General features: G+C 39.3%; 1 protein-coding gene across 7 annotated transcripts in view; it reads left to right on the top strand.

Annotated features, from left to right (window-relative positions):
• BRCA1 (BRCA1 DNA repair associated) overlaps nt 1-14,374 on the top strand; it is a 62,833-nt gene that overhangs the window by 37,066 nt on the left and 11,393 nt on the right. For 5 of the 7 annotated variants that reach the window (XM_045489010.1, XM_045489009.1, XM_045489007.1 and 2 more), the window contains exons 13-17: nt 4,270-4,396; nt 6,844-7,034; nt 8,222-8,532; nt 11,312-11,399; nt 14,056-14,133. In XM_045489010.1, the coding sequence (XP_045344966.1) occupies nt 4,270-4,396; nt 6,844-7,034; nt 8,222-8,532; nt 11,312-11,399; nt 14,056-14,133 (795 nt within the window). The remainder of the gene's footprint in view (nt 1-4,269; nt 4,397-6,843; nt 7,035-8,221; nt 8,533-11,311; nt 11,400-14,055; nt 14,134-14,374) is intronic. The other 2 variants (XM_045489011.1, XM_045489013.1) reach the window with 1 other exon arrangement.

Below are 14,374 nucleotides of genomic sequence, written 5' to 3'. Positions count from 1 at the left end.
GTTGAGCATCCAACTCTTGCTTTTGGCTCAAGTCATGGTCTCATGGTTGTGGGGTCGGGCCCAACATTGGGCTCTGTGCTCAGTGTGGAGCCTGCTTGAGATTCTCTCTCTCTCTCTCTCTCTCTCTCTCTCTCTCTCTCTCTTTCTCTCTCAATTAATTTTTTTAAAGAGTTTAAAGAAAATTTCCTGGCTTAAAAGAAAAAATTCTTTGGGCACCTTGCTGGCTCAGTCAGCAGAGCATGCAACTCTTGATCTCAGAGTTCGGATTTCTTTTTTTTGTTGTTGTTTTTTTTTTTGTTTTGTTTTTGTTTTTTTTTTGTTTTTATTTTTATTTTTTTATTTTTTATTTTTTTATTATATGAAATTTATTGTCAAATTGGTTTCCATACAACACCCAGTGCTCATCCCAAAAGGTGCCCTCCTCAATACCCATCACCCACCCTCTCCTCCCTCCCGCCCCCCATCAACCCTCAGTTTGTTCTCAGTTTTTAACAGTCTCTTATGCTTTGGCTCTCTCCCACTCTAACCTCTTTTTTTTTTTTTTTTTTCTTTTTTCCTCCCCCTCCCCCATGGGTTCCTGTTAAGTTTCTCAGGATCCACATAAGAGTGAAACCATATGGTATCTGTCTTTCTCTGTATGGCTTATTTCACTTAGCATCACACTCTCCAGTTCCATCCACGTTGCTACAAAAGGCCATATTTCATTTTTTCTCATTGCCACGTAGTATTCCATTGTGTATATAAACCACAATTTCTTTATCCATTCATCAGTTGATGGACATTTAGGCTCTTTCCATAATTTGGCTATTGTTGAGAGTGCTGCTATGAACATTGGGGTACAAGTGCCCCTATGCATCAGTACTCCTGTATCCCTTGGATAAATTCCTAGCAGTGCTATTGCTGGGTCATAGGGTAGGTCTATTTTTAATTTTCTGAGGAACCTCCACACTGCTTTCCAGAGCGGCTGCACCAATTTGCATTCCCACCAACAGTGCAAGAGGGTTCCCGTTTCTCCACATCCTCTCCAGCATCTATAGTCTCCTGATTTGTTCATTTTGGCCACTCAGAGTTCGGATTTCAAGCCCCATATTGGATGTAGAGATTACTACGAAAAGAAAAAGAAAAAAGTCCTTTCTCCCAGCTCCACAGAGAGTGTCCTCCATGATCTCTTTGGCATAACTGGGATATGTCGTACGAATTGCTCAAATGCTACTTATTTGATCTTAAATTACTGAGCAATGCTCAGTAAGATCTACCATAAACCACCATATTTTTTATTGTAACTTTTACCTCTCTGACATTTCCAGCCCCACTTTCCCCTGTTATACTGTTATTTTTTCATAACCCTTATTAGCTTTTAATTATACACAATTTGTTTTGCTTACTGTGTAGAGTTACTCCTCACCTCCCACTAGAGTGTAGATTCCACAGGGCAGAGAACTCTTAGAACATAGTAGTCACTCCGTAAATTTTTTTTTTTTTTAATTTAATTAAAAAAAAAAATTTTTTTTTTTCAATGTTTATTTATTTTTGGGACAGAGAGAGACAGAGCATGAACGGGGGAGGGGCAGAGAGAGAGGGAGACACAGAATCGGAAACAGGCTCTAGGCCCTGAGCCATCAGCCCAGAGCCTGACGCGGGGCTCGAACTCACGGACCGCGAGATCGTGACCTGGCTGAAGTCGGACGCTCAACCGACTGCGCCACCCAGGCGCCCCCACTCCGTAAATGTTTTAATTTGCATGATTAAAACCCTGAAACACACCCCAGACTTACTGAAAGGAGATTTCTGGATATGATTTCTGGAATTTTGTGGCTTTATTTCTGAAAGAGTATGAGTATCAACTTAATATCAATTCAAGTTTTGTGCCTTTTCCTTTCTTAAATTGGTGTGAGGTGAACTGAAATTCAAGCGAGCTTCTTGATCCTGGGAGGGGTATTTTGTTTACCTTTAGCTGTACTGACATCTTTTTTAATAGACTTTTTATTTTTGAATAGTTTTAGGCTTACAGAAATAGCAATGATAGTACAGAGAGTTCCTGCAGGAATTCTGCCCCTTATCTAGTTTCCGTTTCCCCTAATGTTGTCATCCTACATTATATGGTGCTTTTATCAGACCTAAGAAGCCAACATTGGTACATTGCTAGTAACAAATGGAACTCTAGACTTATTTGGATTTCACCAGTTTTTATTTTTAAGATCCAATATCCTTAAAGATGAAGAAAGCTCCTTTTGTAGGATCTTTACATCAAATGTCCTGCCCTCAGCATAGATCTGCCCTATGGTTTATCTAGGGGTCATTCCCAAGTCTGCATATTTTTGTGCAAATGTGTATCCTTACCCATTATAAATTATGTGTACTTTTCCTCTACAAGTAAAGCTATTTCCTATCAGGTACTTTTTTTTTTTTTTTCCAATTACCTGTCATTCATAAAGCAAACATTAGCATTTGTAAGATTATAACCTATTATAGCGGAAGTGATTTTCAGACATAGCTGAGCTTTTCCGTCTGGCAGTACGTTCATTTCCGGAAGCACTTGTTCAAAATTCTTAGGTCCCTGCCCCAGAAATTCTGAATCAGTTGGCATGGATGGGTTATGTACTTTTTAAAACTGAATTTCATTGTAGGTTCTGTATTTTGTAGTTTATCATTTCTTAATATCTTTCCTTTCTCCCCAATGTCCTTTCCTTTGATTTCCCCTCCCAATACTTTGCATAATGCTTAGCACATAATAGTCAATAAGTTTATTAAATGTTTGGTCTAGCCCATATTCCCTAGCCATGAAGAATATAACATGTTAAGACCCCCCAGAGGAGGGGGTGATTTAAGAGGGACTGTTCCAGGACTTGGGCTCTGGATCCTGTATTTATGAAATACGGATAAAGGAAGAAGAGCAGAAGAGTTTTGCTCCGTGTTTTTTATGTACTGTTGAGTTATTGAATCCTAACTCAGGTTAGCTTCATTTCTTTGTAGCTTGAGCCATATTGTATTGAGAAGAGCAACTCCTATGCCAAACGTTCAGGCAGTGGAATGATTTTAACATCTCTGTTTGTGTCTGAAGCTCCCCTACCCTGCTCTGTACCCTTTCACTTTTTTTGAAACCACACACTACCTTTTCTCAATTATCACCCTGGACTTGGGAGGGAATGATACCTGAATTAAAAAGCTTTACATACACAGTTGGAAGAAAAACCTGCTGGTTCATGGTCAGACTCTGCTTTCTTTCAGCAGTTGGGAGTTCTTGGGTTCCTAGAGATGTACAGGTCCAGAAAAGATGCACATGAAGGAAACTATAAATAGTACATTTGAGGATTAGATTTCCCTCCAGGCTACCCAGTGACTTAAAACACAGGTTAATTAATACAGCCTTTTATTTAAGTTTTTCTGCCTTGATTTATGCATTGTAGCTTTTCTAATAAAGGCTCAAAATAAATTACAATTGTCAGTGACTTTTTAGTGGGTAGAAAACATTTGTAATTTTAAGTATTTGCTTTTGCTTTTTAAAGATTTCTGCCTTTAAGTCATTTCCTAGAAAGCAGTGCTACAAGAATACATTTGGAGGAATTAATAAATAAAAAAAATGCACTAACATGCCAGAACTTTGCCTTGGGTCTGTTGTATGTTTTTTCCTTTCTGGTGCCATTTCATCATTAGTTCCATAGATTACTTCAAGGTTCCTTATCAGTCAGCACCTTGGTTTTTGTGTATATATTAGTTTTGTTTGTTTGTTTTTTTGTTAGTCATTGCAAATGGAGAGCAAACTGTCACCTGCTTTTTCTTTCTCATCTGACCATTCCCGTCTTAATTCCCCATACATACAAAAAGCTCAAACCCCCATCCTCTAGTCTTTGATGTGGAGCCAGTAGGGAATGTGCTTTGTGCTTTCCAGTACTTTCTCTTCCTTGTTATCTGAGGGGATTTCAGAATAATTTGTTTTGCTGCACAGATAAAAATTCATTTCCTATTCTTGTTTCCTTATCATCCAGGGCCAAAAAATATATGTTTTTTGCAGCCTCGTCTCAGCTGGATATCTTCATTTACTTCTGTCTTGAAGTGTGTCCTTTATTGTCATTACTATTTTTTAGTCATTTTGTTTCGTTTGGTGCTGCATCACTTATGTTTATAAAATTCTGTCTGATACACTTGTTTTAAAACTAATTTGACCGTTACAGATTGCTGCTTTTGAAAGAATCGATATCCTCACCTGAATTATCACCCTTAAGACAGAGCAGTAAAGTAGATTTCTTTGTTTTCTCATTCCATTTAAAGCAGTATTAACTTCAGAGAAAAGTAGTGACTGCCTTATAAGCCAGAATCCCGAAAGCCTCTCTGCTGACAAATTTCAAGTATCTATGGATAGTTCCACCAGTAAAACTAAAGAACCGGGAATGAGAAGGTAAGCAGTAATAAATGTCAATTTGTGGTTTCTAAGTAACATCTTTACTTATATTGAGCTCTTATTAAGTCTTTTCACCATACTGCTCTAGTTTTTTGTAAAGAGCCATTTCTGACCTCTCATTGTTCCAGGACACTCTTGTTTAATTGTATGTAGGTTTTCTGGGTCTATACAAGGCATGAGCTACGAGATAAGAAATGCACGATCTGTCCCTCCTGAAGGTCGGAATAAAATTCAGAACTGAAAGCTAAACAAGCCTGAGGGCTGATGGTATTCTTCTCCAAGGCAGCCCTTGCCCTAATCAAAGTTTTTGTCTCTCTAGAAAAAGTTTAGCTATTGATTTACCCAGGAAAATTCAGAATATCTTTAAAGGGATGTCTGTTCAAATCATTATTGAGATAAGACTGTATAGCACTTTATCTACCTTCTGGTTGGATCTTTACAATACTACAGGGGGAGAAGGACAAGTTTGGACTGTTGTTCCTACTTGATAGTTCAGGACAGAATCTCAGACCCATTAGAGTCCTGCACCTCACCACTCTAGGAAGGAAAAGAAATCATATATTTTTTTAATGTTTATTTTTGAGAGAGAGAGAGAGTGTGTGTGAGTGAGACAGTAGGAGAGAGAGAAGGAGATAGAGGATCCAAAGTAGGCTCTGCACTGTCAGCAGAGAGCCCAACACAGGGTTCGAACTCATAAACCGTGAGATCGTGACCTGAGCTGAAGTCAGGTGGTTAACCAACTTCGCCACCAAAGTACCCCAGGAATCATATTCATTGGGTTCCTACTGTGTATACATATATTTTTATTTTTTATTTATCTTTCTGAAAATAGTGATAGCTGTCAATAATCTAATCATACTATCTTTCAAGCCTCTTGAACTGAGGATATATTTTTGAGGCTGGGAGACTGACATTGTGGCTTTTACAGAGGAGACAGAGGTCTGGCCTCTATAGGCACTAACTCATGTTTAGAGGTAATGACCTCATTGCCACATTTAATCAATTGAGCTAACCATCCATTTAATATTTAGACTAAGGGGCACTTGGGTGGCTTGGTTGGTTAAGTGTCTAACTCTTGATTTCAGTTCAGGTCATGATCTCACAGTTCATGAGTTCAAGCCCTGTATAAGGCTCCGTGCTGATAGCGTGGAGCCTGCTTGGGATAATCTGTCCCTCTCTCTCCGTCCCTCTCCTGCTCATGCTCTCTTTCGCAAAAATAAATAAGTAGACTTAAAAATATATATATTTTCTGGGGCGCCTGGGTGGCTCAGTCGGTTAAGTGTCCGACTTCAGCTCAGGTCATGATCTCACGGTCCGTGAGTTCGAGCCCCGCGTCGGGCTCTGGGCTGATGGCCCAGAGCCTGGAGCCTGCTTCCGATTCTGTGTCTCCCTCTCTCTCTGCTCCTCCCCCGTTCATGCTCTGTCTCTCTCTGTCTCAAAAATAAATAAACTTAAAAAAAAAAAAAATATATATATATATATATATATATTTTAGACTAAATATTTCTATACCTCCTTCCCCTCTTCCCCAGTGTACCCTCCAGAGTCTTCTATTAAAGAACCTAGACATTGATTGAGCATCCTCCCTTTACAACTCAGGTTTTGCTCATCTTTAATCCACAGGGCCTAGTTTTATTGCCTGACTTGTAGTAAACTCCACCCAATAATTATTTAGTTGACAATTATTTAATGTATGTTCATTGTTAATTTATATTATTATATTATGCCATAATCGATTATATTATTTTAATTATATAACCCATTATAATTATAATAATTTTATGATTATTTTAATAACCATTGTTTATTATTTAAAGACAAGTATAAATGATGCATTTGAGTATTAATTCTTTGAATCTGTTAAGTGTCCTTTAAATCTGTTGATAAGTATCTTATTCTGCAAAGTCCTAAACACCTGAAAGAGCAGAGGAATAAACCACTGGGTGCATATACTCTTCTGACAATACTTTATAGCTGGCTTTTGGTTTTAGAATGGCTTTGGACATTGAAAAGGCATTAGGTAGGGATGATTCTATGAATTCTGCTAAAACTGGGTAGAAAGAATGAGTGTAGAAATGTCAAAATTAATCAGCTTTGTATTTTTGTGAGAGATCTGATTGATTCTGAAACATCCATTTGGACTCAAATGGAATAGTGGATAGAATTTGAGCGAGGGACACAGAAATTTGCTGACATGCTTTTAAACAGCTGAGAGATATACTGCCTTGGCCCAGACCCTAAGAGGAGATGTTGTCTGTCAGCCCTGACATGTTGGCAGGCATCGTGGATCCAGACTTCTGGGCAGTCACTCGGGTTTTTTTTCACTAGTCATTCCCCGTCTCTCTGGCAGTAAGCTGTTCGACCTGTGCTTTAGCTGCCCCGGAAGTATGATGAGCCCTTTCAGAAGCTATGCTGGCACCTTTCTCCTTTCATCCTTCTTCTAGGTCTTCTCCTTCTCAATCCCGGCTGTTAGATACTAGGCAGTGTGTGCGCAGCCACTCAAGCAGTCTTCAGAGCACAAACTGCCTGTCTCAGAAGGAGCTAATTAAGGCTGTCGATGGGGAGGAGCTACAACTGACTAAGTCAGAGCCCCGAGATTTCATGGAGCAGTCTTATTTGCCAAGACAAGATCTGGGTAATATTTTATCTGTTCTAGTGGAGAAAACACTTCTGTTTTACTCTGTATATGTGCTGCCGAAGCGAGCACACTTCTGTTTTACTCTGACCTAAAGATATTTCAGTTAATCAACTTTTCAGGTGTCTAGCATGTGTAGTCTATCGTGAGGGCTTCTGTTATACTTAAACCCATTTTAGAAAAATTGCTTCAATGTTAATCCGAATTTACATGAAAATTATTGCAGCTGTTAATATATCTGTATTGGTTTAGCTCTAACAGTTTTGAGAATGGGAGAGTCTTGTGTACTGTAAATATTTTATTTCAACTGTTAAATAAGAATTCTAGGGTCCTAGGGTACCTGGCTGGCTCAGTCAGTAGAGCATGTGACTCTTGATCTCAGGGTTGTGAGTTCAACCCGGAACTCAGATATGGTGGACACAGAGATTACTTAAAAAAAAAGAAAAAGAAAAAAAAAGGTAAAAGAAAAGAATTCTAGGGCCCTAGGATAAAGTTTTCGGCCTGCCCTTTTTTGAAAAATGAGTCAAATCTCCACAAAGTAAGCTCTTATTTTATGAGTTAATGAATATAAATGACTAGGTATTTTATGCCTTATAAATCACTATAACTGAATGGTGTGTTTTATGGCTTATAAATCAAAGTTTTTTAATCAGTAAAGAAAGTTTTAAATAGTCCTCAAAAACACATTATCATGAAAGGTACACTTTGGTACCTAAATGTAGTATTTGGCCATGTTCATTAAGGTCATTTTAGGAATCTCATGAATTCTATGTAGCTATGCTTACTTCCTTATGGAGTGACATTTTCTGCAATGTTTCAGGAATGGTCTCCTGTTTTTAATTTGGTAAGGGTATCTGATGATTTATTAAGTCAAGAAGACAATGATGTTGTGGATAAAGAAACAAAAATCAAGTATTAGTTTCTTTTTTCAAAATTATTCTCCTCCCTTACAAAAGTACTATATGTTCTTTATGTTCATTGTTAAACAGTTGGAGAATGTAGGTAATAAAAATTCAAAGGAATATTTAAAATTACTTGTATTCCCGTCATTGGCAATGAAATGCTGTTATATTTCTTTAGTCTGTTGACTTAAACTTTCATTTTTAAAATATAGAATTATGATGAATACTATTTATAATTCAAATTCATTGTCGTGTGGATTAAACTTCTTTCCTCATGCCTTTCAGAGGGAACCCCTTACTTTGAATCTGGAGTCAGCCTCTTCTCTGATGACCCTGAGTCTGATCTTTCTGTGGACAGAGCCCCAGAACCGGTTCATGTTAGCAGCATGCCAACTTCAACCTCTGCCTTGAAATTACCCCAATTTCAAGTTGAAGAATCAGCCAAGAGTACAGCTGCTGTTCATATTACTAATACTGCTGGGTATAATAAGAGGGAAGACATTGAGGGCAAGGAGAAGCCAGAAACGATGTCTTCAACAAAAAGAGTCAACAAAAGAATATCTATGGTGGCATCAGGCTTGACTCCAAAAGAATTGGTGAGTGTATCCATATGTATCTCCCTAACAACTGAGACTTCTTAATGTAGTACAAATAGTTTTAAATAGGTACTAGCATGGGGCGCCTGGGTGGCACAGTCGGTTAAGCGTCCGACTTCAGCCAGGTCACGATCTCGCGGTCCGTGAGTTCGAGCCCCGCGTCAGGCTCTGGGCTGATGGCTCAGAGCCTGGAGCCTGTTTCCGATTCTGTGTCTCCCTCTCTCTCTGCCCCTCCCCCGTTCATGCTCTGTCTCTCTCTGTCCCAAAAATAAATAAACGTTGAAAAAAAAAATTTTTTTTTAAATAAATAAATAAATAAATAAATAAATAAATAAATAAATAGGTACTAGCAGTGAATAACCTATGAGGAAAAATCTAGGTACCAAGAACAATTCAATGTAATTTAATTTCCATTACTGATTTCTGATCATTGGACCTAGATAAAGTTATAGCATAGATTATTTTGTGTATATTTACTTAAGTAAATAATCATTAATATTAGCATGTTGTAGTTTGGGATATAACATAGAACTTTTTAATTTTAAATTTTTTTTATCTAAAAAAGCAAGTAGGTATAGTATAGTGGGGTTTTTAAAAAATTGTTTTTGAAGTTTATTATTTTGAGAGACAGAGCGAGCAGGGGAAGGACAGAGAGAGAGGGAGAAAGAGAATCCTAAGCAGGCTCCACACTGTCAGCACAGAGCCTAATGTGGGGCTTGAACTCACCAACCGTGAGATCATGACCTGAGCGGAAACCAAGAGTCGGTCGCTTAGCCGACTGAGCCACCCAGGCCCCCCTGTATAGTATAGTTTTATTCCCCAGAGGAAACACCTTGGTTTACATCTGAGTGAACTTATGAGCATAATGAACTAAATCCAAAGTGGTTCCAAGCAAACTGCCAGATGGTGGCTTTTCTCCAGGGTTTGTCTCTATCTTGGCTTGTAACAATTATTCAATAGCCTGCTCTGTCGTTTCTACCCTGTAGCACCCTTCCCTCTAATTTGACATGCCCTTGGGCTCATGGTGCTACAAATAGGAATTGTTTTACATTGTAGAAAAATACCTATTAAAATACCACTGAAATCTTGTTGCTCCTTGGGCTGAGTATAGATTTCAGACATCCTACGACATTGACCTTCTTGTAGTTAATCACCTTTGGTATCCTTTCATAATAAAATAATTGAGTGAAAAAAAAAATAATTGAGTGAATATTTCTTTAAAATCATAAGATAACACACCAGCATATCAGATGGATGCAATAGTGGGTGCCGTTTATTGTACACTGAGAAACGACTGAGTCATTCTTAAGTATCTTTCTTAATATATCCTTCCTAGGCTAAGAACCATTTCTCATCCTAACTTCTCTATTGGTAGTGGCTCAGCATAATATTCTGTGTGGCCAAATGTATCTCACCACCAAAAGGTAAAATAAGCTGTGTCTGCCCTAGTAGATACGACGAATAAATTCTCATCAATATTGCTAGGGTTCCAATCTCACAAGCACGTGCCCAGATCAGCTATTTGCCCTGAAAATTCATACCTGTGCCTGTTTATATTGTTCTTGATCATTTGCTTATGCATCTAGAATTCCCATTATTCATTGAAAATTAGCATTCCATCCTCCCTTGTTTTGTCAGTTCAGCTTTTCAGAGAAGGCTAAAATGATCTAATCTTTTCTTGCCATGGACAATTCGGAGCTGCACATTAGACTGTAAGGGACTCGGGTACGTCTTGTCTTTAAACAACCAAAGAAGAAAACTTTTCAGCTCTATTCAGACTTGCTGAAGTGTGGTAAATTTATTATGAAAGCTGCTGACTGTAGTACACATGATTAATTCTGGAGCCCATATTAAGATGATCTTTTCAGCAGTTGCTCTTCTAACTAAACACTGTTTCAAGGCTGGGATTTCAACAATTAATCAGTTCAGAATTGCTAATGATCCTGGCAGAGGGCAGTGGCAAAAGGGGGAGGATGTCATTAGCTTCTCTAGCCTCCCTTTTTCAGTGCCCTGTGGCAGTATGGAGTGAGGCAGCTTGAAAGAAAGATGGCCTGATCTCCGTTGCAGGGTTGTGCAGCACATAAATATTGACATGGATGGCGATGGCTTGTAAATGATGGCCCTCGGTAAACAAAGTGGTTTACTACACATTAGCCACTGATTGTGTCAACCGTGTCCATAACGGATCTGGTTAATTCCTTTTACTGCCTATTGATTTTAATTTGGTTGATAGATAATAGCTAGAAGGCTTTAGCTTTCTTTCAGGAAGCATATGAATCTCTTCCAATCCTTATCCTTAAGAGAAATTGATGGTTTTTACACTGACCTTTAGAAGCATCTTGCCTTGAATGTTTTGTAACTATCAGAGGGTTGAATCAGGTTTTTAAGCCGCATATCTGTGGCGTAACTTTCTGAACAGGCTGGTTACCTCTTGGCTTACGAAGTGTAGGCTGATAAATCTAAATTATAGTAGCATATTGCTCTGCAAAGAAACTGTCTTAGGGTATCAAATGATAGCTGCTATTAAAGGGAAAAATTATTATTTTGAATCCTGGGTTGTATTTCCATGGCTACTAGCACAGACTATTTTAGAATTTTTCCCTCTGATTTATACATAATTTTTATTAAATTGCTATTTATTTTGGGACTTCAGGCATGTTAGAATAAAAGGGGTGTACCTTTTGTGAGGAAAATGAAGACTCAAAGCTAGGGTAACTAATAGTCTGAGCTCTATACAAGAAGTGATTTATTATGATGTAATATTTGAATTTGATTTCAGGTGCTTGTGCAGAAGTTTGCCAGAAGACACCAAATCACCTTAACTAATGTAATTTCTGAAGAGACTACTCATGTCATTATGAAAACAGGTATACCAAGAGCTTTTCCAGAGCATGTTGCATCTGTTGTATAAAACCACATGAAGGGGCGCCTGGGTGGCGCAGTCGGTTAAGCGTCCGACTTCAGCCAGGTCACGATCTCGCGGTCCGTGAGTTCGAGCCCCGCGTCGGGCTCTGGGCTGATGGCTCGGAGCCTGGAGCCTGTTTCCGATTCTGTGTCTCCCTCTCTCTCTGCCCCTCCCCCGTTCATGCTCTGTCTCTCTCTGTCCCAAAAATAAATAAACGTTGAAAAAAAAAAAATTAAAAAAAAAAAAAAAAAAAACACATGAAGAAATGGGAATATTTGTTCAGCATAGCATGGCTGGCAGTCTTCCAGTAGTCAGCCAATTATTTATGAGAGAAAAATAAAAGTTTTGCTACTTCCTGGCCTCCTTTTGTTTGGGTTAAGATTTGGAGAATCAGGAGCCCAAACGATGAACCACTTCTAGTCCACCCTGCCTGGACCACACTGTGTGAAGGGCTTTCTGATAAAGCACAGCCCAAGTCCTGGAGGAACAAATGGGGCAAACAGGAGAATGAAGCGAGCCTGCGCTCAAAATTCAGGCAGTTGGAAATGCTAGCTCCCTGTCCACTCTGTCTCCTAGCTCTACTCCGCACACCCAGTTTGAGTGCGGTTGGGAGTTTTTCAGGATCCAAGTCCACTGTCAGTTCTGAGGTAGCCAAGCATAGGAAACAGGAAAAAGAGAAGGGGAAATTCATTTGTCCTACACCTTCCCCTTTTCCAGTCTTAATTATGGCTTTTGTGATAACGGAGACCTCAGAGGCTTTGAACTAAATCTAAGTAAACATTTCAGGGCTGCTGAAAAAGCTCATTTGAAATTGGGCCTTATTAATAGAAGCCTAGTGTCCAGAACAAGCGAAGTGAAGATCCTGACCCCCCCCACCGCATTCTCTGCTGGAGGGGCTGCCTGGAAAGTGTGTGCTCTGCTTTGAGCACCATACTTCCTTTTGAAGCTGGTCACTGACAGACTAGAGTGTTTACCCAGAGGTAGATGATGAGGATGGGGGAAAGGAATTCAAAGCAGTGTCATTTGAAGAACAGGTGAAGGAACAGAAAGACTTAAGGGAACAAGACAGCTGTCTTCCAAAATTTGAAGAGCTGATTTCTGGAAGAGGAGGTGGACTCACTTGTTGGGCTCCAAAAAGATGCAGATTGGAGTTCAATTCTCAAAGCCTTTCTCGCAAAACTGACTCTCTGGAAATACAGTGGTCCTCTCCAGGGTGTTTCTGTCATGTAGCTGCAGGCACTTGAGCATAGGGTCCAGACTCCTTGGCAGGGACACATTGCCCTAAAACCTCTTAAGATCGTAGGTTTCTACTGTACAAAGACCGTACCACGGGGTAAGAGGATAATGCTCACAGGCATCAAGTGCCACAACAAGATACTTTGAGCGAAGTAACATTTTAGAGATGGATGTCAGTAAAGTTTAATATAGCTTAAGCTAGCTATAGTTGTGGATCAAAGCTGCTGAAAGGTGAAAAGAAAACTTTAAAATGTATATTAAATCTAAAGTAGTTCAGTCTTTAAACTCAAAGACAATACAACATTTGCTACTTTTAACCTAAAAAGGAGCTAAAATTTCTGGGTTTAAAGCATATTACTAAATCAACTTGTACAACAGGTAAAAAGCTCTAAAATTTGAAGAAAAAAAAGGGCTTTTAAAAATCTGTGAAGGATTCTGGGAGAGAGAATGGCTATTGCTTCTACTGGCAGATGGCCTACTGTGTTTAGGATTTAGTTAAATACATTTCTCCTGTTTAAAACTAAGTGTTCTGGGGCGCCTGGGTGGCGCAGTCGGTTAAGCGTCCGACTTCAGCCAGGTCACGATCTCGCGGTCCGTGAGTTCGAGCCCCGCGTCGGGCTCTGGGCTGATGGCTCAGAGCCTGCAGCCTGTTTCCGATTCTGTGTCTCCCTCTCTCTCTGCCCCTCCCCCGTTCATGCTCTGTCTCTCTCTGTCCCAAAAATAAATAAACGTTGAAAAAAAAAAATTAAAAAACTAAGTGTTCTTTCCTCAGTTTGCTTAGTTCTTCAAAGGAGGCCTTTGAAATGCTAAGAAAAACAGAACTGATTCTTCAGCTACTACCTTCTGAAGTACATAGAAAAGAGAAAAGCTGTGAAAATAGTCTATTTTTCCTGTGCCTCTCAGGGGACTTAGAAATTAAGGGGTTAGGATTCCCCAGGTAGAAGTTCTGGGTGGTGAAACCTTGTCACTTACATGGACATTTCAGATTCAGGATTTCAATAATGCTGCTTTTGTCTCCTTTCACATTTTGCCATCCAGTAAAATAGATCTTCCCTAGCCACGTGTATCAATACTACTGATAAGGGTGATTTCTTCAACACAATGACAGTCGTCTTTAGCCAACGTTGGCACCTGGAAGATAGAGCAGACCTTTCCTGTGTCTCAACCTTCTATCAGCCTTTCCCAGGCCTCCAAAGATGCACACTTGCTGCTTATAATTAGGGTGCTTCTGGCCTCTGAGCCTATCACCTGGGCTGTCAGAGTCCTCAATCCGGATTGATCTCAAGTAGCATAAGTTGCTAGGGGCACTTTAGCTTCTTAAAGCAGAACTTGCTGATTTTTGTTTTCAACTGCTAATCCTTTGGATGTTTTTCATCCTGCAGATGCTGAGTTTGTGTGTGAACGGACACTGAAATATTTTCTGGGTATTGCAGGAGGAAAATGGGTAGTTAGCTATTTCTGTAAGTACAATATAATGTCCCCCCTCCTCCCTTTAACACCTCAGAATTGCATTTTTACACCTAACATTTTAACACCTAAGGTTTTTGCTGATGCTGAATCTGAATTACCAAAAGGTCTTTAATGGTAACACTAAACTAGCTTTATCTTGAACGCATATCTCTTTGTTCGGATAAAGCTGGTGATGTTGGGGAAAATGGATTTCTTTTTATAAGTAATACGACCTAATCTGCTCCTAGCAAT

The sequence above is a fragment of the Leopardus geoffroyi genome, chromosome E1 (genome assembly GCF_018350155.1).
Source record: "Leopardus geoffroyi isolate Oge1 chromosome E1, O.geoffroyi_Oge1_pat1.0, whole genome shotgun sequence".
NCBI lineage: Eukaryota > Metazoa > Chordata > Mammalia > Carnivora > Felidae > Leopardus > Leopardus geoffroyi.
The sequence above is the reverse complement of the archived record's forward strand: the minus strand, read 5'-3'. Positions and strand labels throughout refer to the sequence as shown.